The sequence below is a fragment of the Ovis canadensis genome, chromosome 8, assembly GCF_042477335.2.
Source record: "Ovis canadensis isolate MfBH-ARS-UI-01 breed Bighorn chromosome 8, ARS-UI_OviCan_v2, whole genome shotgun sequence".
Classification (NCBI taxonomy): Eukaryota; Metazoa; Chordata; class Mammalia; order Artiodactyla; family Bovidae; genus Ovis; species Ovis canadensis.
The window spans coordinates 84,201,395-84,226,784 of record NC_091252.1 but is presented as its reverse complement, the minus strand read 5'-3'; the positions used below and the strand labels follow the sequence as shown (position 1 = coordinate 84,226,784).

The window sequence follows — 25,390 nt, the reverse complement described above, 5'->3', positions numbered from 1 at the left end:
TCACAAATCTGGGTGAAACAGGCTGTTGAGAAGGCAGTCACTCAGGGGTTGCTAAGTTAATAGTGGGATCTAAGTTACATGCAGGCGATGGTGGAGGGTTAAGGAAATATTCTATCTTTTTCCCTTGATTTTTTTTGCCATTAGACATTGAGATTTCTGCTGCTTATATTCTGCCTGATATGAAATCTCCAAAAGTCTGGATCTTTTAAATTATGGCCTAGTAGAAAAAACACAAAAATAAATAAAAGTAGACAATTAATGATTTAATTTTACTTCAATTATTTGGTACCCATAAGAAACTGATTCTTATCACCATTATATTTAACCGTACTCTAGAGACACTAACAAAAACAACTGGATAAGATTTATAAAAATTGAGAAAAAGAAAGAAAACATGATCATTGTTAGCTGGGGATATAATGTTAGCTGGTAAACTGGAAAGAATTTCCTGAAAATCTATCTACCAACAGTAAGAGAATTGAGCAAGTTGGTGGAGTTTAAAATAAAAATAGACTTTAATTAACAGTAATGATAATATGCAAAAGTAGCAACAACAACAAGAAAGATAAAATACCAAGAAATAAACTTAAGAACTGTGCAAGATCTAAATGAAGAGAACTTTAAAGCACTCTCAAGGGATATAACACTCCCTCTCAACGGATTTAACAGATGTTTGAACAAACGGAAAAGGCAAAATATATTCTCACATAATAAGACTCAACATAAAGATGTGAATTCTCCCTATGTTAGTCTAAAACTTAATGTAAACCCGATAAATGATGGTAAGGTTTTCTGAGGATATATGTGGGGAGAAGGGAGCTGAACAAGCTGATTTTAAAGTTTCTATAGACAAATCAACAAAGACAAAAGAGCTAGGACATCTGCGGAAAAGGTTAATGAGAAGCAATTAGACGTTATCAAATAATAAAATATTTACCATATAATAGTTATTGTATATAGCATTAATTATATTAGTCACATTATTGTGTATTATATAATAAGATGTATATTATATAATTACATGCTAGTTTACACACAAGCGCGTGTACACACATACAGTATGAAATTGTGTGTTACTATACTTAAAGACAGAGACCAATGGAATAAAATAAAAAGTCAAAATATTGATCTCTCCTAAAATAAAAATGTATTATATATAGTAGACGTGTCACTTTAGGCTAGTGTGAAAAAATGAATTATTATATAAATGTCGTTGAGATAATCTGTTAACCATCTGGGGAAAAAGAGATTTTGAACTGATATGTTACAGTTGATAGCAGGATAAATTTGGGATGGGCCAAAGATTTTAAATTAAACAATAAGAATTACAACTGGAAGACACCATGGATAATTCTTTCAATAGCTTCAAAGAGAAGATCTTTCTAAGTTTAACACACAACTTAGAAGCAGCATTTCGCATTATGTCATTTAATTCCTGGCTCAAGAGGCTTGGTGAGTCCTGCCTTCTATGATGACTTCTCAAGTCCTTTCTGCAGCTTTCAAAACTTTGAATAATTTGACCCTATCCTTCCAATCTTATTGGTTTCCTAAATGAAACAAATGGTAATAAAACCATGCTTCTCACGTCCTGTTTCCAAAACTGGCTCATTCTCACTTCCATTTTTCCTGTGCTATTCATTGGTTAACCTATCCTTTGTCTCTTGGTTTGTGATGCTTTTTTTCATTGAAGTCTTTTTATTGAGATAGTTGTAGATTTACAAGTAGTCATGACGCTTTTTGACTAAATAATTATGATAATACAGCAATATCAATGGCTAACATTATGCCTAGGGAGAAGAAAAACACAAAAGAGTTTTAAGCCAGGGTTTTAAGAGTTTTATCATCTGAAGCCTGATATCAGATGTGCACAGTACACACTGTGACAGTGGGTTGGCAGGTGACCGGGAGCCAGGCTGCCCAGCTATGAGGCTACTGAGGAACATGAGAAGGACTTTGTTAATGATGGGGAATGATCTGAGCCAAGTCAAGGGAAGAACTGATAGTCTTAGCAGACTTAGACTCTGCTTAGCAAACTTAGACTCTGCTAAGACTTAGACTCTGTCCTCCACTGTCTCCTGGAATTTGCTGGGATCCCTGTCTGAATTCTAACAACCTTCACCCAAACCCTTGTCTCAGGCTCTGCTTTCAGGAGGATTCCAGGTTAAGTTGGTGGCTAATTGCATGTGGGTTGAGGGGTTTGGGGAGAGAAAGCAGGCAGGGACGACTCCTGAGTTTCTTGAACCCAGAGGGGTATCATTCACTAATAAGAGAATATAAGAGGAGATGGGTTTCTTTGCATGTGGTGGAGGCAGAAAGCAGGGGTGGATGTTCATCTTGCCACGGCTATTCCTATCACAGGGCCTGATGCCTTGTAGGTATTCAGTATATATTTAAGTTGCACATGCAAGTGGAGAGGAGAGATAAACACTGATGCTCTGCCCACATCTGGATCTGTTATTTAGTGTATACTGAAAGTTGGGCTGGATGTCTGCCAGGTTGCTGTGAAGGGTGCTGAGGTTAAAAGAGGAGATCATGTTATACCATCTACGAAAATTACATCTTAGTTAAACATGCAAGATATACACAAATGTGAAACAATTTGAAGGCTTTAGAAGCAATATATATTAGCAAGTAAAATGTACTACTTATATTAGCAAGTAAAAAATAAATATAATTCACACCAAGTAATAATTTCCCAGAGAAATAAAGATTAGCAGTAATCAGGGTTGACTGAGGCTAATCTTATGTTTTGTTTTGGCATTTTTTTTGGCCACGCCAGGTGGCTTGAGGGATCTCAGTTCCCCAACCAGGGTCTGAACCTGCATCACGGTAGTGAAAGTCCAGACATCCTAACCAGGAGGCCACCAGGGAACTCCCTATTATTTTTGTTTAGATCGCTTTTCTTAATCTCACAGGTTTCTACTCTTTAGTAGTGGGTCATATATGGAATGCCATAATCATAGTGAGATTTCATTGTCAACAAAGTTGCCACCACCTCTTATTGAACTTGATAATTTCTTTTATACATCTGCTGGTTTTCTTAACAAGTCTCATCCAAGAGGTTATTTTAAAAACCAGCAGTGAGTGTTTAAAACTCTACAGAGTGGTGAAGGGGCAGCGGTAACATTTAAAAGTCATACTGGTATAACCTTCCTCTTCAGTGCAAAAAAAAAAAAAAAAAAAAAGAGTATAGAAACATCTAGCTGAATGTTGATACAATTCCATTGTATTTTTTCCTTGTAATATGAAACACGGAGTTGGAGCCACTTTTTTAAAAGCTTTGTCTTGAAATCAAGCAGGATTTGGTTAAAATTCTTTCATTAATTCAGGAATACCTGCATGGATTTAGGGTCAGAGAAAAAGTGGTCTGTGCCTAGAGGTTGCATGACATTATAGCCAGCGGATCCCCCACCTGGCTCATTCATTCCTGGCTGTCATCCTAGATAATGGAAATGTCATGTGGGATAAAACAAACTTCCTATTATACTCCTGACAAACCAGACATACTGATGTCATTTCTACCTTGCCTGAGACACTGATTAGTCAATCATAAAAGGGAACTAAAGTGGATTGTTAAGTGTGCTCTGCAAAACTTATTAAGCCAAGACTATCACAATTTCCAGGCTTGACTATTTATTCTATAACTTTTTCAGGCTTCTCAGTGTTTTAATATTATGAGGTGAGCTGACCTCTCAGTTGCATTTCAGGACATCGGGCATCTATAGTACCATTTCTACTGAAGATGGCCCAGAAGCTCCAAGGCACTTAGCATGCTTTTGTCTTCCCTTCCCTCAGCACCCATTGAGTTGTTTCTTTTTAAGACTATGCTGGTCCTGACTTTACACCGAGTCCCTCGCTTTGGGAGGAGTCTTCCGACACGGTGCCGTATAGCCTGCCATACCCTCTGCTTAGCTTCTATCCTCCTTGCAATCACAAGTATTTCACCTTGTCCTTCAACTTCCAGCCATTAGAGGGCAAGGCTGCTGCAGCTAACAGATTTGAAGACTTGTTTTGAGAGAGCCTGAGTGAAGCAAGCGTTTCTCCAATTACGCACTATCTAATTCAATTTACATTTTTTAGAAAAACTGCCAGCTATTTCATGTTAATATTGACATTTTCATAAGTACTTGCAATTAGAATTCAAGCTGAGATTCCAATAAATCTCTTAGATGTTTTGCGCTTACTTTTCCTGTCTGTCTTCAGATTTTACAAAATATTTTTAAGAACACACTTAGAGGTCATTCTGCCTTTGGGGAATTTATGCTGTGTATGTAAAACAGTTTGGTAGGAAAAAATATTACAATTTGGCAAAGCAAATTGAGGACAACTACAAAGGTGTGCCAGGTTCTGAAAAACAAGTATTAGGGTATGAAATTCAAAATTCTAACACTGATAAACTGTCATTAGTTTCTCACTTTACATAAACCTTCACCCCATAACTTCTTTGAGTAGCAAGCTCCCTGGCTGCATTTTAAAGAACAGTATTTTAAAGAACATTTCCCGACTGCATTTAAAGTGTAGCCCTATTCACCCACATCCTTAAATTTAACATGTATATGTATTTGTACAAACTGGCCTGCATTTGAAGAGTGACACATATCTCTTTAGAAAAAATGGTAATGGATTCCAAATGACTCCACTGACCAAACAAAAAGATGTTCTCATGTTAAATAAAATATTTTGTTCATCAAAGTACTTATTCTCTGTTTTATTGCCTAAAACATGCTTCCTGAAGTGAGATCTTAAATGTATAGTATAATATACTCTTTGGTTTCTATATAATAAATGTTAATTAGTTCAGTTTAAAAGAAAGCCTGACTTAAGACCCATACAGAGTATACATAAATACAACATACCTAACACTATGCCATCAAACTCCTTTAATGTCGTATATTTGCACATACCAATTAAAAGTCCAACAAATAAAAACATTCCTGAGGGGAAGGTAAATAGAGCTTTTTCTAAATATGTAACGGATACAGAAAGTAAGCTTCTAGAAAATATTCAGGAGGTGCATCTGTCAGTAAAACTAACTTCTGCTAATACAACCAAGAATGGATGTGCAGTTATTTCTCAGTAATTATTTTTTAGCCTTAGCTACATGTGGCATCACTTCCGGGGTTTTTAAAAAACCCCAGAGCCCAGCCTGCACCCTTGACCGATTAAACCAGAATCTTTGGGTGTGGGACCCAGGCAACAGGAGTTTTAAAAGCCTCCCAGATGATTCCAGAGAGCGGTCAGGCTGAGAGCCACCACCTTCATAAATCTAAGCCACCCGTCCCAGCAAGGGTGCAGGCCTGAGCCCCCAGTGAGGGGGCAGCTGCAGCTGGTGGCTGACTCAGTGAGGGGCGGGGGTCTGGAGCAGATGAGCTCAGCTGACAGGTGGCCAGCGGGATGCACCTGGCTGTGCTCTGGTAGCTTGGGTTCGGTGCTCCTGATGGGAGCTTCCATTGAGCAAGCAGGTCAGGCAAACTTGATTTGGCAGCCTCCTCGGGGACATCTGGTGAATCGCTTCTCAGTCCCAAACCCTAAACTCGAAACCTGCTGCTCCAGCCAAGCTGGGCGGCTGACCACAGCGCAAGCCTCAGGCTCTCGGGCTTTGGCACAAACGCTCCACTCCTGCAGTCCTCCTGACCCTCACCCCTGCCTGAATCTGAATCTGTCCCCAGATCTTAGCTCCCACCTTGTCTAGGAAGCTTCCCCCAGTGAGCCCAGCTCACTGATTTCTTTCCTCTCCTGAATTCTCAGGCTGGTGTCTGCAGCATTCTTTTGCTAATTAATCATGCCCCAGCCAATGACAGTTCCTCAGGTTTGGGTTTTCTGTTGCCAACCAGGCAGTCAGCAAATGGAAGGACAGTGAAGCGCTCCCCACGGTAAATGCTCCCCATCACCATCCCTGCCCCTACCCTAGAGCTGCTCCTTAGGCATGGTTCTCACTCTAAATACTTGCTCCTTGATTGTTTATCTCCCGCTTGATCACTGCAGCAACCTCAGATTAACTGGAGCCCTTCTGTACACTGTATATTGAAGTTAAGTCATTTTTTTCCCAAAATGTACATCTTGGGATCCCATGTAAACATGCTTCCCCACCCCCAAGGCCTGCTTTAAATCCTTTAGAGTCTCCCCAGTCCTCGTGAACAGGCCCTGGGAAGTTCTGTGGGGTACAACCTCTGCCTGCCCACACCAGGATTCAGCTCTTCCCTTTGTCCCTCAGTTCACCCTGCTCTAGCCTCCCTGGTTCTTCCCCTTTGCTCACTTTGTTCCCTTTTGCCGCAGGACCTTTGCATGTGCTGTTCCCGATGTCCAGATTGTTCCTCCTTCTCCTCTTTCCCTTCACATCTTAGTTCAACCACCACTCCTCTGGCCTCTAGACTTGTCAACTATGCCCAGACAGTGGCCCGTTTCTCTGTGTTGTCAAATGTGAGCCAGTTACATTTCACATGAATTTGTGTGGTTTGGGAGTTAACACCTGCCTCCCTTGTAGGACTCTGAGCTCTGTGAGGACAGACATGGGGTCTATTTTTGCTCAGCATTTTATTTGCAGTTCTGATTACTATTCTCGTCACACAGAAAGCACTAAATCATTAATAAATGAATGAATGATGAATGAGTGGATGGATGGATGGATGAGTCACTAGTAGAAGTAAAAATAAAATGTATAACTGGCCCCTTGGTTCTGCAGACCAGAGACAGAGAAGCCCTAGCTTTGCGTCACTATGGCAGCCCTAGCTTGGCGTCACTGCACAGTCACCAGTGACCGGGACAAGCCAAGTTTCAAAATGCCTGTCATGCTCACAACCCCTCCACAGTTCCCTCAGTCCCCACAGTCACAGTGACACTGTGGCAGGCAGAATAATAGACCCCAAAGATGTCCACACCTTAATCCCTGGGACCTGTGAATATGGCACCATATACATACAGCAAAAAATGGTTCTGCAGATGTGATTATGGTTACAATCCTTGAGATGGGGAGATGATTCTAGACTGTCTGGATGAGCCCAATGGATTCACAAAAATCCTTAAAAGTGGAGAACCCTTCTCAGCTGGGTTAGAGAACTGAGATAGGAAAAGAAGGGGGAGAAATGTGAACCAACATTTCTGATCTTCCAGTTCTGTAGGTCAGAAGTCTGAACACAGGTCCCACTGGGCTAACCTCAAGGTGTTGGCAAAGCTGATTCCTTTTCGGAGGCTTGAGAGGAAGACTTATTTCCTTGTTCATTTGGGTGGTTGAGAGAAGCCATGTCCTCTGGGTATAGACTGAGACCCCATTGTCTTGCTGCTGGTCAGATGTGTGCTATTCTCATTCTCTAAAGGCATCTTTGCTCTTCAAACTGTGGTCCTCTTCTTCCATCTTTCAAGAAACCGGTGGTGGGTTGCGTCTCAGGGATACTCCAGGTATTGCTAAACCAACAGAGCTCGTCTTTGGTTCTCTAAATACTTGCGATCCCTGCTTTCAACACACCTCTGGAGGAACGGATGTCAGAGACATCTCTCTCCGGAGTAGCACCTTCGTCCTCTGTGTGGCTCAGTGTGTCAGAGCCTGTGGCCCTGTACACCTCTCCTCCCCATCCTCCGGGGTGAGAACACACCGCTTTGAGGACTTTACAAGCACTTGCCTACACCAGCTTAGATTTCCAAGTAAATAAACATGGGACAAATGGGTGCCAGCAGGCTGGGATCAAAACATGTCTCCAGCTGTTGGGAACACAGAGAAGCAGTATTCCTTAGAAACAGATTCCCAGGAGAAGGGGTCTAGTGGGGCCATCTGAGAGGTTCAGCAGAAGCGGACCTGATGGTTCAGGACACGGCCCAGGGTACCCTGAGCCACAGGAGAACAGCAGCAGCCGCTGGCTCCCCAAAAGAGATAAACATCCCCATTCGCCCTGATTTATAGGAAATGAGTGGTCTCCGGGAGCCACTGACAGAGCCAGGGGTATGAAAGCATTAATTCCAAAATGTGTTTTGGAAAGTTTTAGCTCTCAGGACACTTCTGTGTAGAATGTTCAGTTTATTTTCTTGAGAAGCCTGTGAAACAGACAAGGTAATATGGTCCCATTGTACAGAAGAGAAGAGTAAGGTTTGTGGAGGCTAAATCCATTGGCTTGTCACCCAGCTGGGGCAGCAGAGAACAGAAGCTAAGTAAACCATGTCCTGGGCCGCTTGCTCAGCCTGCAGTCATAGGCCAAATCCAAACTAGATGGAGACAAAGAGCATGACTTTCTTACCTTCGGAGCTTTGGAAAATACATATATTTACTGAACTACGTAAAAAGCAGATGATCCAAATCCCTTATTCGTTTTCTTCCTTTAAGAAGAATGATGCTTGAGGGATGAAGGGACAGCCTGAGGTTTCATTCCCAGGACAGCCTCAGCCAGTCAGGACTGAGTGGAAATTTCCAGAATCGAGTATTTCATAGATACATTTCCAAAGCTAAGGGTGCTCAGAGTCCAAAGCTTTCAAGCGGATTAAAACGCATAGCTTTCTGAAAACCTTTGCTGATGCTGGCCCGTGTTCAGGCTTCTCCAGAATCCAACATGATTCACTGAATTCTTTATGAATTAAGAAGCTGTAAATTACACATCTTTTCTTTTAAACATGCATTACTTTCCACGCTTTACAGCCAAGACGAATAAACAGCATCACAGAGGCAGTTCTCTCCCTGGGAAAATGCCTTTCCCTCTTTCTGCTCTACAAATGGCGGATCACCTAGGGAACGGTCATCTGGTGAAGTTGCAGGAATTTGGGTAAAGAGTTCAATTGGACATTTTTGTTATTGTTGTCTGAAAATGCCAAGTGGTATCTCTGCAGAAGTGTTCACCATGAACCTTTCTCAGGCCAGGTTTTAGGCAAACAACAAGCAAAAAAAAAAAAAAAATCACACACGTATAACTAACAGAGTGGAAATGGCAGCTGTTTTCAGGGAAATTTGGGGACTGGAGAAGGGAGTGGCTTCTAGGGAACAAGATGCTCTCCCTCGCTTGTAAATCACAACAGTTGCGCTTCATTAGCAGACATTCATTCTCCTTAACTGCATTCTGGGTGCCAGGTATGTCCTTGCCCTGGAAATAAAGCAGCCTGAACTCCGGCTGGACAAAAGTCTTAAGCCCTGGCACGTGTCCACGTGCGCTTGCACTCAGATCCGCCCGCCCCACCTCCCGAGCCTAAAACCAAGAAAGGATGCAGCCACCTCTGCAATGGTGAGCCGAGTGCCTGGCTCCAGAGAGAGGGAAACGAGCCCCAGAGAACTGCCTTTTCATAGCATGGCTGCTATACGCTGAATTTTACCCATTCTAGCAATAATTTATTGTAAAATCATTTTCTGATAAATAAGTGAAGATTTTTTGGAGAGAAGTAGAAGCTTTTAGGAAATCTGTTTTCAGAAAATATGGGAAATAGCTCTAAGATGCTTGAGTATTTGAAAAAAAAATTGTTATAACAGCTATGTCTTTGTAAAGATGCATCAGATGAAATGATTTTGCTCAAAAACCATGGAACTTGGCCCACTCCTCTTCTCGTTTTACCATCCAGGAAGTAAAACATAAGGTCCAAGTGATCCAACAAGACAGTATGGAGTCAGGAGGCCTGGCTTCTATGCTGGGCTGGACCCCTAACCCATCACTAGACCCAGGCCCCATTCTTGCATCCAGGAGAAGAGAGGCTCCTCATGACTGACCCTCAGGAACCCTACAATCCCTGTTCCTATTTCCAGTTTCTTCCCAACCACCTGGCATCACAGATGATAATATTTCAGCCCCCAAACCCCACCCTCTCTCAGCTGTATGCTAAGCAGCTCTGCAAGGCCCACAGCCAGGAGCAGAACTGCCTTATTTTTGGCAACTGGATAAAGCAAAGGGCTTTGGAGCCCTGGGGTCTGGAATCAAGTGGGGACACCAGTGGACCCGTCTCAGGCCAGCGCCCGTGACTCTGTGTGTGAGCAGCAAGAGGCCTTGCTGCTCGGTCCCCAAGGGGGTGGTCGCCCTGCCTGCCCACTTGGGCTCGCCTGCCTCCCCTCTTGGGCCCTCACCCCCAGGCAGGGCCTCACTGAGGGGACCCGGTCTCTTCACAGCTGCCCTGCACCCCAGCGAGACACAAACAACACCCTCTTTTGAGTGAAACAACTGACCACCCAGGCTTGCCAAAATGAGGACAGGCTCTGAAAGGGGACAGTTTTATTCCAAGTGTCTAATGGGATCGAGGAGAGGGAATAAAAAGTTTCAGCTATTAAAAAAAAAAAAAGGCAATACACTGGCTTCTTCCAAATAAACAAACCACCCTTTGAACAAGAGAACAGTCTCCTAACAGGGTCAGACGGGAGCTGGATCTGAAGGAGTCACGTGTCTCTGGGGCCCTCCTTGCTCTTTGCTCCCCGATTCTCCCTCCGCTGTTTGGGGGGAGCTCAGGGCTCTCCTGCTGGGGCCTGGCCAAGGAATGAGCCAAGCTCATCTGACATGGGCCCTTCTCAGGACACAGTGATTTACGTGTGGAATGGGGGCCCCTGTGAATCTCTGAGGGTAGAATTCCAGGCAGGGAATTTCCCCAGAATCTCTCATATCATAAAGGCTCTCCAAAAATGCAAGACTTGTCTCCATTACCAGTTTTCAACATTTTACTGGCTTTAAAAAGAAAGCTGAAGCTCCAATACTTTGGCCACCTGATGTAAAGAGCTGACTCATTGGAAAAGATCCTGATGCTGGGAAACATTGAAGGCAGGGGGAGAAGCGGGCAACAGGGAATGACATGGTTGGATGGCATCACTGACTCAATGGACATGAGTTTGAGAAAACTCCAGGAGACAGTGACAGACAGGGAAGCCTGGTGTGCTGCAGTCCATGGGGTCACAAAGAGTCAGACACAACTTAGCAACTGAACAACAACAGCTAATTCAGCCACTCTTCTGAATTCCAGGGACAGAGATGGAACTCTGATCTTATCTTGTTCTCAAAGACCTTGCTGGCCATTGGGAGGAGAGGACAAATGTGAAGACATTATATCACTCAGAGAAATGATATAGGCAGCCAGCAGTTGGTGGGAGCACTGAAGAATATTGGAACATCCACGTACAGTTGGGTAGGTTGTGCACTGCACAACTTTAAGGTCTCTCTCTCTCTCTCTCTCTCTCTCTCTCTCTCTCTCTCTCTCCCCCACAGACCCTATTTTCAATCAAATGCCCTGGAAAGTTTCCGTGTAAAGAGGCTTGTGAGACTTCAGAACAAGAACCAAGGCTTCAGACAGATATAAGTCTAGAGCAGGAGGGAGGAGTCTGGACCCCCAGAAAAAAGGGAGAAATTGCTGAGGGTATCTGTGGGCTTGTGAGGTGATGCATCCCCTGCTGGGAGGCAGGCTCAGCTTTCTAGAGGAGATTCAGGAGGAAGAATCACTGATTAAGATGTGTACAGTTTGTGACAGGGCTTAATCTCCAAAATATACAAACACTTCATACAACTCAACAACAGAAAAACAAATTGAAAAATGAGCAGAAGACCTAAATAGACATTTCTCCACGGAAAAAATACAAAAGGCCACTAGGAACATGATAAGATGCACAATGTTAATAATTACTGGGGGTGGTGGTTTAGATGCTAAGTTGAGTCTGGCTCTTTATGATCCCATGGACTATAGCCCGCCAGGCTCCTCTCTCCATGGGATTTGCCAGGAAAGAACACTGGAGCGGGTTGCCATTTCCTTCTCCAAGAGATCTTCCCAACCCAGGGGTCAAAACCAGGTCTCCTGCATTGCAGGTGGATTCTTTACTGACTGACCCACTAAGGAATCGCTAATTATTAGAGAATTGCAAATCAAAACTACAATGAGGTACCACGTCACATCCATCAGAATGGCCATCATTAAAAAGTCTACAAATCACAGATGCTGGAGAGGGTGTTGGAGAAAAGGGAACCGTTCTAGTGTTGGTGGGAATGTTGGTTGGTAAGTTAGTGCATCCACAGTGGAAAACACCATGGAGGTTCCTCAGAAAACTAAAAATAGTATTACCATATGATTCAGCAATCCCACTCCTGAGCATATATCCAGACAAAACTGTAATCCCCTATGTTCATAGCAGCACTATTCACAACAGCCAAAACATGAATACAACCTGAATGTCCATCGACAGAGAAATGGACAAAGAAGACGTGGTACACGTAGACAAGAGTACTGCTGCTGCTGCTAAGTCGCTTCAGTCATGTTCGACTCTGTGCGACCCCATGGACGGCAGCCCACCAGGCTCCTCCATCCATGGGATTTTCCAGGCAAGAGTACTGGAGTGGGGTGCCATTGCCTTCCTCAGACAAGAGTACTCCTCAGCCATAAAAAGAATGAAATAATGCCATTTGCTGCAACATGGATAGAACTAGAGATGATCAAACCAAGTGAAGTCAGGAAGGGAAAGACAAATACCATATGATAACCACTTACGTGTTATTTAAAATTTGACACAAATGAACATATCTGTGAAAGAGACACAGACTCACAGACATAGAGAACAAACTTGTAGTTGCCAAAAGGGAAGGAGGTGGGGGAGGATGGAATGGGAGGTTAGCGGATGTAAGCTATTCTATATAGAGAGGATAAACAACAAGGTCCTACTGCATAGTACAGAGAACTATATTCAGTATCCAATGATAAGCCACAGGGGAAAAGAGTATCAAAAAAAGAATGTATATATATATATGTGTGCGTAATGAATCACTTTGCTATACAGCAGAAATTAACACAACAGTGTAAATCAACTATCCTTCAAAAAAAAAAGGTGTGTATGATTGGGGGGGTATTCATTTTATTTCTCAATTCAAAGTTATTACAGCAACTCACAGGGCCTTATATGGTGCGTGGTCTCCAAGACTTACCTCTGCAAGTTCACCTCCTGCCACCTCCTTGCCCCACCCCTCACTCTATACCAGTCATCCCCTTTTCCCTGCTGGTTTCTGAATGACACGCACAAGTGCCCACATCAGGCTTTCGCTCCAGTTCCCCTCTCTATGTCAGATCCAATGCCTTCCCTGGTCTGCTTATTAACATTGCAGCTGGTCCCCTGCCCACCACCACCCCCTGCCCACATGACAGATCCCTGGGACTGCCCCTTCACTTTCCCTGATCACTTTTCACCATCTGGTAGACTACGAATTTACTTATTACCTACATTAATATTTGAAGAGTAAGATTCATAAAACTTGTTTTCAAATCTTTGGGGTTTTTTTTGGCATCCTCTGCTGTAACTTGGTTCTCACTAGTATCGGATCGAACCAAAACTTTGAACAGAAACTTTGCAAGATATTTTGATTACATGGAATATGCTCTATGTTTTCATAAAACATAACAGGTGAATCAGGTCCAATACAAACAATAAAGACATTATTCCTCTAGTAAGTGGTTCTATACTCTGAATATGTACTTGTCATTATAAAAAATACGTGCTTGTCATAACAAAAAATACAGAGCCATATTCATAACATATAAAGGAAGAGATAAGAGTTTTTGCCATCATAATGGAAAGAGAAAAAAAGTAAAAGGCGCTTTAAAAATATTACATCAGAATACGTCCCTGAAGCATTAGGTAGTTGAACAAATGCTGAATGGCCAGTAAAAAGCCTTTGTTTCTAGTCTTGGCCCATCTATAACTAGCTGTGTAGCACTGGATAAGATACTTCTGTGCATCTCAATTTTCTCAACTCTAACTGCGGATTTTAAGACATGAAAGTGATATTGTTGAAAAATGCTCCATCCTCCAAATGCATACTGTTATTATGCTTTTTTAAAATCAAATGAGGAAAGAGAACTTGTGCTGGAACTGTAACTAACACTACTCTTCTTTAGCTGAAGGATGCTTCTGTGCACACAGCAGTGGCGGGCATGGCCTCTGCGTTGCACGCCAGCAGCGGAGGCAGATTTGCACTGAGCCTTTCATACATTCTTCTCTCTCTTCTGGGCCTGAAGGCCCAGGATGGTCTGGGTGAAACCAACAGGCTCCTGCAGACACAGAGGCCATGGTCTCAGCCTCTTTAACACCAGGCTCTAAGCCCTCAGCAAGCGTTTGTCAATCTAGGTCACAAACTAGTGGGAAACACATCTTTTATTCTGGAGCTGACAATAAGATGCACTACTTTCATCTGTTACCAACTTCGAGCTGTGGAAGCAACTCTTGGGATCAAAATCAACATCCCTGTGACGTTGAGGGTCCCAAAATAAGGTCCGGAAAAGCCAACAGATTTCACTGGGATGCCTGATTCTGGTGCGCTGTGGTGGAAAGAACCTTGGACTTGGAGTAAGAGGACCTGGAAAGAGTCAGTCATGGTTGTGTTCACATTTTTTTGGAATCTTAGGGTCCTCCTCTCAAAGCACCCCTCCCTCATGGGGCTATCGTGGAAATTGAAAGGGATGAGGTGTGAGTAAGCACTTTGTGACCTTTTAAGAGAAATTCCCAAATGCACCAAAACAATAGTGCTGGTCAGGATTCCCTGGGAAAAACTGTTTTTTCTCCAGGACCTGAAATCAACACTAAAGGAAAACAGGAAAACAAGGTTAGAAGGTCATCTGAGAAAATGTTTGTTTGGATCTGAATGATCTGGAAAATTAATTTTTCACTGGCAAAAGGTTGCTTCCTGAAGCGGTGCCCTCATCACATGAAGCCCAAGGACCAGATGGCCCTGAGGCGGGGGCTACATATCTGAGGTGACAGGACTCACCAGGTAGCGCTCCTCCTGCCTCATGCTGGGGGTGCGAATCATGTGATTCTGTTCTCCTCGCCAGTCTCCAAACCGACGGAAAAAATAGTTAGATAAAAACCGGTTGACAGGATCTCTGATGATGTTGATGTAGACAGGCTGGTCTCCTCCAAACCTAAGATGCACACAAACATGGAGCTGGTTACAAACCATCCTTTCTGGAGGAAAATCAAGCCCACGTACACACTGGTTCCCCTCTAGGTAAACACATCATCACCAGAGGACCTCGTCTGCTCAGTCGCTAACTCGTGTCCAGCTCTTTGCAACCCCATGAACTGCAGCCCGCCAGGGTCCTCTGTCCATGGGATTCTCTGGGCAAGAATACTGGAATGGGTTGCCATTTCCTCCTCCAGGGGATCTTCCTGACACAGGGATTGAACCAGCATCCCTGCACTGGCCAGCGGATTCTTTACCACTGCCCCACCAGTGAACAATCAAACCAGCAGGCAGTGTTTCCTGGTGGAAACGCTTATTATCCTGCAGGATATTCCAGGAACTTACTGAGAGGCTGTGAAGACTGTTTGGGAGTCAGCACTGCACAAAATGCAGGAATTGTCACCGTGAAGGTATAGATATGATCTCATTTTCTCACAAGGCTAGAGGTCCCCAGGGAGGGGCCACACTGAACTGGGTTTTGTATCTATTAACAGTGTCTGGAACAGACCCATTGACCCTCATGGAATGTTTTGACTGCCTGGTAAATTCTGAACGCCTCACTGGAGGATATGGTACTTATTCTACATTCTAATTAGAACAGCCTCAGGTTAGGGGCTCTGCAGGAAGTGGAGAATAACAGCCAAGATGTATTAAATGCTCCCTGTTTACCTTGTTGTAAATATTTTGTAACCAACTCACTGAAGCCTCATAATACTTATGTGTGTGTGCTAAGTCACTTCAGTTGTGCCCAGCTCTTTGTGACCTTATGGACTGTAGCCCACCAGGCTCTTCTGTCCATGGGGTTCTCCAGGCAAGCATACTGGAGTGGGTTGTTGTGCCCTCCTCCAAGGGGATCTTCTTGACCTGACCCAGGGATCACATCTCTTATGTCTCCTGCATTGGCAGGTTGGTTTTTTTTTTTTTTTTTACCACTAGCGATACCTGGGAAGCCCCCACAAAACCTCAGTGGAGTAGAAATCGTAATTATCCCCATTTATACTGGGGAAACAGAGGCAGGGAGTGCTTAAATTGTGGCTGAGCCAGGATATGAACCCAGGCAGTCTGGCTCCAGAATCTGTGCTCTGAACCGTGGAAAGAAGATTCCAGAGCTGAGGCAAGTAACAATGTAAGCAATAACGTGAACACAACAAAAATCAATACAATTTTCCTCAAATGATGGCGAGGGATTTCAGATAAAAATAAAGCCAGTGTCTAGGTGTTGCATTTTAATTCCTTCCACAAAGGGATTAGACAAATGCACTGAAAGCTGGTCTAAGAGCAAGGCCTTCCCCAGGCAAAAGGATCAGGTTGGCTAAATTTGTCTTAAAAATTCCTCCCCCTTCTCTTTGAACTGCCTGGAAGCAATGACCCTGAAGAGCCTGGGAGACCACTCGGAGCTCTGGGCAGAGGTCTCACTCTGGGGACCTCCTGAGGGGCCCACAGGCTTCTCTCACCCCATGACCTTCTGATGAGGACACCCAGACATTCTGTCAAGGGTCAGAAAGAGCTCAGAGAAAACAAACTGGCGTGACCCTGCTCCCACCTTTCCAGCTGGCAGACTCTTCACCTTTCAAATCACAGCCCAGAATCACCACCACATCCTTCCCCAGTGAACTCCCATACTCGTGTCGGTCCCTTCCTCCTCTGGCTCCAAGTGCTCTTTCCAGCACTGTGTGTCCGGGTCTGCCTCTCCCATCAGACTTGTGACTCCAGAAGCCAGGAACAACGTCCTTAGACACAGCATGGTACACAGTAGGCGCTCAACCAATGAAGACACAAAAACCAGGGTGGATGTGTCTCAGTTCATGAATTTCAGCCACTATTACAGTGGTCTGGCAGCGCTAGAGGTGAAGAACTCGTCTACCAGTGCAGGAGACATAAGAGATGCTGGTTCAATCCCCGGATCGGGAAGATCCCCCAGAGGAGGGCATGACAACCCACTTCTGTATTCTTGCCTAGAGAATCCCACGGACAGAGAAGCCTGGTGGGCTACGGTCCATGGAGTTGCAGAGTCGGACACGACTGAAGAGACTTAGCGCATGCACGTGGTAAAGGAAAGTAGATATAATGAGTCACGGATCCTATTTATTTTGTGTATTAATTCACAGAATGCTGTTCTCTTTGTGTGTGTGTGTGTGTGTGTGTGTGTGTGTGTGCTTGCATTTTCAAAGAAAATCTTCAGAGAAGAATCCAGAGTCACGCGAAGGAATGACTCTGATGGTGTGATTTCAGGCACAGGCGTATGAATGCCATTCCAGACACTGGAAAACAGTGCTCAGGAGCAGAGTTAGCCAGGCCAACACAACTCTTGTCAGCTTCCAGACGTACACAAGGTGACATTCACACAGCTGCATGAACAACTAACTAGTTCCAGAAGTCGGCTCTGCCAACCTCGGATAACCACAAGCACCCTGGATGCATCAGTCTCTTCTTAATTAAACTGGGCTTCATATCCATGATAGAGAGTAACCAGAGTAGTAGGGTTAGGGATTGGAAAGACAAAGCATGCAGATGGTGAATGCAATTCAACCCTCAAACTGCAATGTGCTTTTAAAAACCTCAACTGTACTTCCTTGGTCTTGTAAAGAATGACTATATTAATTAGCATAAAAGCTGGGTCCTACGATTCCACGCAGGGCAGCCCACTAAAGGGTTCATAGGGTCACAAAGAGTCAGACAGACTGAAGTGACTTAGCACGCATGCATGTCCTCCTACTACAGTAGTTTTATGACTGCAAACAGCTTTTGAAAGTATATATATATATATATATATATATATATATATTTTAGTTGTGGTAAAATACACAGGCAAAATTTACCTTCTCCACTACTTGTAAGGGTGCATTTCAGTGGCATTAAGTACATTTACACTGTAGAGCAACCATCCCCAGAACCCATCACCCATCTCCAGAGCTTTCTCATCAGCCCAAACTGAAATTCTGTGCCCATTCAATAATAAATCCCGTCTCCCTGCTTCCTCCTCACCCCTGGCAAGTTCCATTCTATTGAAAGTATATCTTCTTTTTCATCTGTGACCTAAAAGTAGAGGTTAGTCCTTGGGACTTCCCTGGTTGTCCAGTGGTTAAGAATCACCTTCCAATGCAGGGGATGTGGGTTCAATCCCTGCTCAGGGAACTAAGATCCCACGTGCCACAGGGTAACTAGGCTTAAGCTCTGTAACTAGCGAAAGCCCATGTGCTGAAGATCCAGCACAGCCAAAAAAAAAAAAAGTAGAGGTTATTCCTGGGCTGTTAACTTCATCAGAAAATGAAGAGTATCGGAGGCTAGTGGCCCAGGCTTTGATCCCTGTCGGTGAGTGACTAAGGAGACGCTTTGAAGTGAAAGAAAGGCCATCATGGAAAATGTTGTAGCTGTTTGGGGGGCAGGGTGAGGGGCTGCCTGCGGGAGGAGGAGGGGGAGGTGGTTAGTTAATGGCCCTTTGCGGGAACAAGTGGAAGGGTCTCCCTCCATCCTCACAGCCTCATTCAGTGGACACTGCGGTCCTTGGCGCCCATGACAGAACCTGCCATCATACCATGCAAGCAGGGGCTGAGCCACTCACGCTCCCTGAGTGTCCTGAGGTAAAAGGGGCGGGAGCTTCCGGCAAGTCGTCGGGGGGTGGAGACAAGTGGGTGGGGGTGGGGCACCTGACGTCAGCTTCCTGCTGGGAAAGGAAAGCCGACCTGAGAGGCCGGAAGCAAGGCGATGAGGAGGAGGAAGGCCCTTCGAGGGGGGCCGTGAGGTGGGCTCAGGGCAAGTCCAGATTATACGAGTCCTTGATGGGCCCACAGAGAGTCCACTCACTGTGGAGGGAGAAGAGAAAAGGGGGGCAGCGCGCCGTTTTCATAAGATGAGCCCGGCCTTGTCTACACAGGATAAACTCACAGAACACTCTCATTCTGAAAATCGAACTTTCAGGCTATGTTTAGGTGGGTAAAGACAGCATTCAGTAAATGCTGACATGGCTTCTGTCTGATGCCCTCTTCAAAGCTGGAGGCATCTGTCACCATTACAAAAGATTTGCAGGACACAATTAAAAGGGATGACTTTGCTAATGAGAATGAAAACAGAGTCAACATTTAGAAATAAAATGTGGAAACCCATTTGAATTATGGAATGAGCAAGATCAGATTTGTTTTGTTAAATGATGCCATGAGGGAGCAGACTTTGTTCACACTGGTAACCAGGACCCCCCTTGAAGGGAAGAACGTGTCCAAAACTCACATGGTGTCCTTGGACGCACCCTGCCTGCTTCTCTAGCGATGGATTGATTTTTAAATGTTTTGCTTTCTCAAGTTAGTGCTGGCGTTGGAGCCACCATCAGAGACAAACGAGGAAAGAGAAATGGATGCAAAGAAGGGTGAGGGGGTCATGGGTGAGAAAGGAAGAGACAAAACACAGGGTTAAGAGAAGTGGTAGTTTGAGGTCAGATAATCTCACCACTCACTCTATTTTCACAGCATTGCACTCTGACACAAGCCTTCACAGTGTTTTCCCTGCAAGAACCAAGTTGAGGGTCAAGGGAAACTGTAGATTGGAAAAAGAATTACTTCCCTCATCAGAAAAAAAAAAAATCTTACAAAACAAACAAAATATATGGGCAGGAGCAGGGAAGATGAATTGTCTGTCACAGTCTTGATCTAAGACATACTTGAAGAGATGGTCTTGGGAAGTTGAACTTTTGCAAAAATTTTATTTCTATAGTTGACTTTGACAACTGTGAACAGGCTTATGAAACCAGAGTACACAAATAGCCTGAAACCAGAGTACACAAATATTAAGTGATGTACTTAAAACATCGCAACAAAATAGCATCTTTTAGGCCAAAGTAATTTCGATTCAGTTCTCTAGGTAGACCAGGTGAAAAACATTTGTCTGGCCTCAACTTTCAGATGGCTCAAAAACTGCAAGAGTGGTGAAAATCTTCAGGAATACAAACTGATCTGAGGTTTCTGCTGACATTGTAGTGTTTATCTCCTCTGGCAGGAAGTCTTCCCTGAGGCAACTACAAAAGTACCAGTTTGGTCTGATAGTATTGTTTTCCACAGTTGAATTGATAAAAATGGGTATGGTGAGACTGTTCCATCTAGGTGCCAGGAAGCTCAGCAGTAAAGAATCCACCTGCCAATGCAGGAGATGCCAGAGACTTGAGTTCAATCCCTGAGCTGGGAAGGTCCCCTGGGGAGGAAATGGCAACCCGCTCCAGTATTCTGGCATGGGAAATCCCATAGACAGAGGAGCCTGGTGGGCTATAGTCCAAGGGGTCACAAAGAGTCGGACACGACAGCGCATGCACCTTTACCTTTATTTTAGGTCTAAAAAAGGGCGGAAAAGATGGAACAGGACAAGATGCCTAGACAATGAATAAATGAAATTTATTGAATTGTCAGAAACTCGCAGGATAGCATTTTACAGCACTCAGAGTATCTAAATTCCAAGATAAGAATACCATATTTACTGGAAAAGAAGAACTAGGGGGAGATTCATTTTGGTATAATGCCATACACTTCAGGAGTTCAGAACACAAGAGTACAAAAGAAAGTGTTGGGAACAAGGTTAGACTTTCATTCTTACATTCTGCTCCCCCGCAAGTGTTTTGCTGCATGTCAACAATGTAAGGAAGATTAGAAATAAAACATCAAAAACAATATTAGGTTGCAGCATCAATTCTTCTCTTAATTGCAGCCATTAAATTAAAAGATGCTTAGTCCTTGGAAGGAAAGTTATGACCAACCTAGACAGCATATTCAAAAGCAGAGACATTACTTTGCCAACAAAGGTTCGTCTGGTCAAGTCTATGGTTTTTCCAGTAGTCAAGTACAGATGTGAGAGTTGGGCTGTGAAGAAGGCTGAGAGCCAAAGAATTGATGCGTTTGAACTGTGGTGCTGGAGAAGACTCTTGAGGGTCCCTTGGACTGCAAGGAGATCCAACCAGTCCATTCTGAAGGAGATCAGTCCTGGGTATTCTTTGGAAGGAATGATGCTAAAGCTGAAACTCCAGTACTTTGTCCACCTCATGTGAAGAGTTGACTCATTGGAAAAGACTCTGATGCTGGGAGGGATTGGGGGCAGGAAGAGAAGGGGACAACAGAGGATGAGATGGCTGGATGGTATCACTGACTCGATGGACATGAGTTTGAGTGAACTCCGGGAGTTGGTGATGGACAGGGAGGCCTAGCGTGCTGCGATTCATGGGGTCTCAAAGAGTCGGACACAACTGAGCGACTGAAATGAACTGAACTGAATAACCTCTTAAAACAATATTTCTTTGAAACAATCCCTGTCAGCAGCAATCAAGGTAGATGTCTTAAGAGCAGCTTAATTGTCTCTATGTCTTATAATTCAAAATATAGAACTCAGTTTTCAAAGCACATGAAAGCCCTCTTAATGAGCCCCAACATAGATATTTTTCTCTGTTAATTGTATAATTGGGGACTTTCCTTACATGCCCACAGTTCATTGTTTATATCCAAGAAATTTTCCTGAAATATAACTGTTCCCTTGAAAAAGAAAGGCTGACAATTTAAATTCCCATGTTTAGTAACAGTCCTGTAGTGTACTCAAGTTCAATTTGTCCTTCTCTGTATGTTTATGGAGGTCTAGTAGCTGAGGCCATGGGCCTTGTGCATGTGAGGTGGGAAGAGAGGGTGAGATTGAGCCCATGGTCAGCATGAGTTTATTCCAGCTGATCAGACTGGCCTCTGTTTTGTCCTGCTTACAGCTCATCACTGCCATTCCATTTCTGCTGTGCCCATGCTTGAGACTCCCATTTACAGGGTTCCTTTCCATCTTTCTCTTTGTCCAGTTTTCGCTTATGCTGGTCCCCGGGCTGCCAACGCCCCGCCCCTTCGTTTGTCTGGCACACCGGCAGTGGCTCCTGCTCCTCCCACTTCCCCTGGGAACACCCGGTGATTCTTTCTCCTAAAGCTCGTCATACTTCACGCCACTCCTTCCTTAACAGAAGAACTTGCAGTTCCCTGAAGGCAAGGACAAAATTTCTTTTCTTTTCTATGTTGTTAAGATTTATTTATCTATTTGGTTGTGCTGGGTCTCAGTTGCTGCATGCGAACTCTTGGGGCTTCCCCAGTGGCTCGGCGGTAAAGAATCCACCTGCCAGTGCAGGAGACACAGGTTCAATCCCTGGGTCGGGAAGATCCCCTGGAGAAAGAAATGGCAACCCACTCATCAGTATTCTTGCCTGGAGAATTCCATGGACAGAGGAGCCTGGCTAGCTACAGTCCATGGGGTCGCAGAGTCAGACATGACCTAGTGACTAAACCACCACCAGGGGATCTCTTAGTTGCAGCATGTGGTCGTGTTCCCTGACCAGGGATTGAACCCGGGCTCCCTGCATTGGGAGTGTGGAGACTCAGCCACTGGACCATCAGGGAAGTCCCAAGGACAACATTTCTTGTTCCCTGTAGAAGCCCCCGTCCTACTGCAGGGTCCTCAATATGTATGGGTTTAATTGAACACAATGGGATGGAGGGAGGAGAAATCAGCCAGAGCAGTGCCCTGACCTGAAAGTGTTACATTAGAGACACGGTGAGGCTGCCTCCAGGTGGCGCAGTGGTAAAGAATCCACCTGCCTGCGCAGGAGGACACTGAAGTGACTTAGCAGTAGCATACTGTGCCCAGCTCTGCTGATCCAATTAAGGTACTGGTGTTGGTGTATTAATTAGAGTGCTATAATATCATGAGTTAACTATGAAAACTTGTTGCGTTGCAATTTGTTTTGGTTGTAAAGATTTGCCCTGGAAGCAAGAGGAGTAAATGAATGAGGTTTGACAAACTTATGGTTAATGGGTTATGGGGGGATAAACTGAGTGACTGGGATTGACATATGCATACTGCTGCTAAGTCGCTTCAGTCGTGTCCAACTCTGTGCAACCCCATAGACGTCAGCCCACCAGGCTCCCCAGTCCCTCGGATTCTCCAGGCAAGAACACTGGAGTGGGTTGCCATTTCCTTCTCCAATGCATGAAAGTGAAAAGTGAAAGTGAAGTTGCTCAGTCGTGTCCAACTCTTAGCGACCCCGTGGACTGCAGCCTACCAGGCTCCTCCATCCATGGGATTTTCCAAGCAAGAGTACTGAAGTGGGGTGCCATTGCCTTCTCCACATATGCACACTAGTATATATTAAACAGATAATGAATAAGGACCTAACTCCAATACTTTGGCCACCTCATGCGAAGACTTGACTCATTGGAAAAGACTCTGATGCTGGGAGGAATTGGGGGCAGGAGGAGAAGGGGACAAGAGAGGATGAGATGGTTGGATGGCATCACCGACTTGATGCATATGAGTTTGGGTGATCTCCGGGAGTTGGTGATGGACAGGGAGGCCTGGCGTGCTGCAATTCATGGGGTCGCAAAGAGTCAGACACGACTGAGCGACTGAACTGAACTGAACTGAATAAGGATTTAGAGCACAGGAAATTCTACTCAATACTCTGTCATGGCCTACATGGGAAAAGAATCTAAAAAGACTGGGTATATGTGTAACTGATTCACTTTGCTGTCCAGCAGAAATTAACACGGCACTGTAAATCAACTATAGTCCAATAAAAGTTGTAAAAAGAAGAAGAAAGAATAATGAATGAGGACGTCAGGGGTGATGCAGAGAGAAGGAAGGAAGGAAGTGCATGAGAGGATCAAGGGGTCAGAGGGGCTGTGCTGTGCTGTCTACAAGTCGTAAAACACATGGCCCAAAATAGCTACCCAGTCCTCCTTATCTAATTATGTCTAATTATATGTTCTTGGCCCCAGGGAAGTGGGAGACAGGCACATACCCCGGACAAGCCACTTTAGAAATGTGGTTGGAGACACAGCTCTTGTGGACGCGGTACACACACCCCCACCCCCCGATTCCGGCCACTGAGGATAATCCAGGATAATCTGCAGATGTTTTCCTCTTCACCTGTTCACCAGCCCAGAGAACTCTGGGTATCAGAGAGGCTGGGGAACTTCAAGGGAGACTTGCTTTCAAAGGTAAGGCAGCAACTCCTCTTTGCTGCTTAGTAACTTGCTTTGCTGAATCTCAGTCTCTTTACACTTCATTTGCACAAGGCTCGCTGCACAGCAGGAAAGTTCTTTGAAGGCTGAACTCTTCTCCCAGCCCTGCAGACTGTTAGGCTTCCTGGGGCAGGGCAGCCAAAGTGCTGCCCAATGCAAACTCAGGCCTCCCTGGTTGCTGGCCCTCGGGGCCATGAGGTCAGCACAGATAGGATTCTTCTGTGAGCCTGTGAGGTCCTGTTATCCCCATGGGAAAAGCAGTGAGGAAAGGGCTGGTCAGATGGCTGATGGGGGAAGCCCAGGGTCCAGGGCTAGTCAGCAGATTGGCCCCAGGACCTCGTGCTCTGGCAGCCTCAACTGTGAGCTCAGCCTGCCTTAGGGGAGGAATCCGAGAGCTACAGTAAAGTACAGTGACAAGAAACCTGTGCTAAGGGATCCCTGGGGAAGAAAATGCCCAGAACGTGCAGCTAGCAATTTAACAGAGGATCAAAACACATAAATGTGAGGTTTACATTATTATCAAAAGGTCCTTGCAGGTGAAGAGGAAAAAAGCACAGATTTCTAAAATACCCACCAACATCAAACATGCAAGGTTCAGAGAAATGAAACAGAGTGTTCAAAATGTAGAGAAAGAGGCTGGGCCTAGCTTCGTGATGGCTCAGCGGGTAAAGAATCTGCCTGCATTGCAGGAGACACAGGAGATATGGGCTCAATCCTAGAGTCAGGAAGACCCCTTGGAGGAGGAAATGGCAACCTAGTATGCTTGCCTGAAAAATCCCATGGACAGAGGAGCCTGGCAGGCTACAGTCCATGGGGTTGCAAAGAGTCAGGCACGTCTTAGCAACTAAACATACGCATAGCACACACAAAATACGCATAATTCCACCTCTGTGTTATTCCCAGAGTCCTGTGTGGGTGCAGGTTGTATAAAAATGTGCAATGAAATATATCTGCTAAAATATTCATCTCTTGTCTATTTCATTCCAATACAAAACTTTTTTTTTTAGAGAACTATAAGGTCAAGTGGCTTCTCATTAAAAATAATTTCAAGTTTTCACAAGACTTAAGAGCAGTATTTTTAGAAAGAAATGAAGCTTTTGACCAAATATTTCAAATTTTGACCCCTCTACTGAAAAAATAAATGGATTAAAAATGCCTTTGAAGGGCAATTACACTACCTTGGAAAGGAAGGTAGATTTTAAAGTAATTGTTAGAAGGAGACTAAGTACCCAAAAGAAATGAAAAAACCATTAAACTGGAAAATATCTTACCTTGAGAAGTTGAGGAAATGAACATGTCGGGTGAATAAATAGGGCTGTTCGGCAGTACTTATATTTTTAATCAGTTCCATCTATTAAAAAAAAGTACAAAATTAGCATATATAGGATTTAATTTACCAAGCTATATTAAGCTAAAGGTTATCTCCCCAACTCTTTTTTTCCTTACTTACTACTTCTTGAACCGAGGCTAAACAGCTATGCTTTGTGCAACATTTATGAA

At 44.3% G+C, this 25,390-nt stretch overlaps 1 protein-coding gene across 2 annotated transcripts in view; it reads right to left on the bottom strand.

Moving 5' to 3' along the window:
* The window catches only part of UST (uronyl 2-sulfotransferase), a 314,807-nt gene that overhangs the window by 78,932 nt on the left and 210,485 nt on the right, over positions 1-25,390 (bottom strand). For both annotated transcript variants that reach the window (XM_069598665.1, XM_069598666.1), the window contains exons 4-5: positions 25,162-25,241; positions 14,682-14,835 (exon numbers count right to left, since the gene is read on the bottom strand). In XM_069598665.1, coding sequence (XP_069454766.1) covers positions 14,682-14,835; positions 25,162-25,241 — 234 coding nt within the window. The remainder of the gene's footprint in view (positions 1-14,681; positions 14,836-25,161; positions 25,242-25,390) is intronic.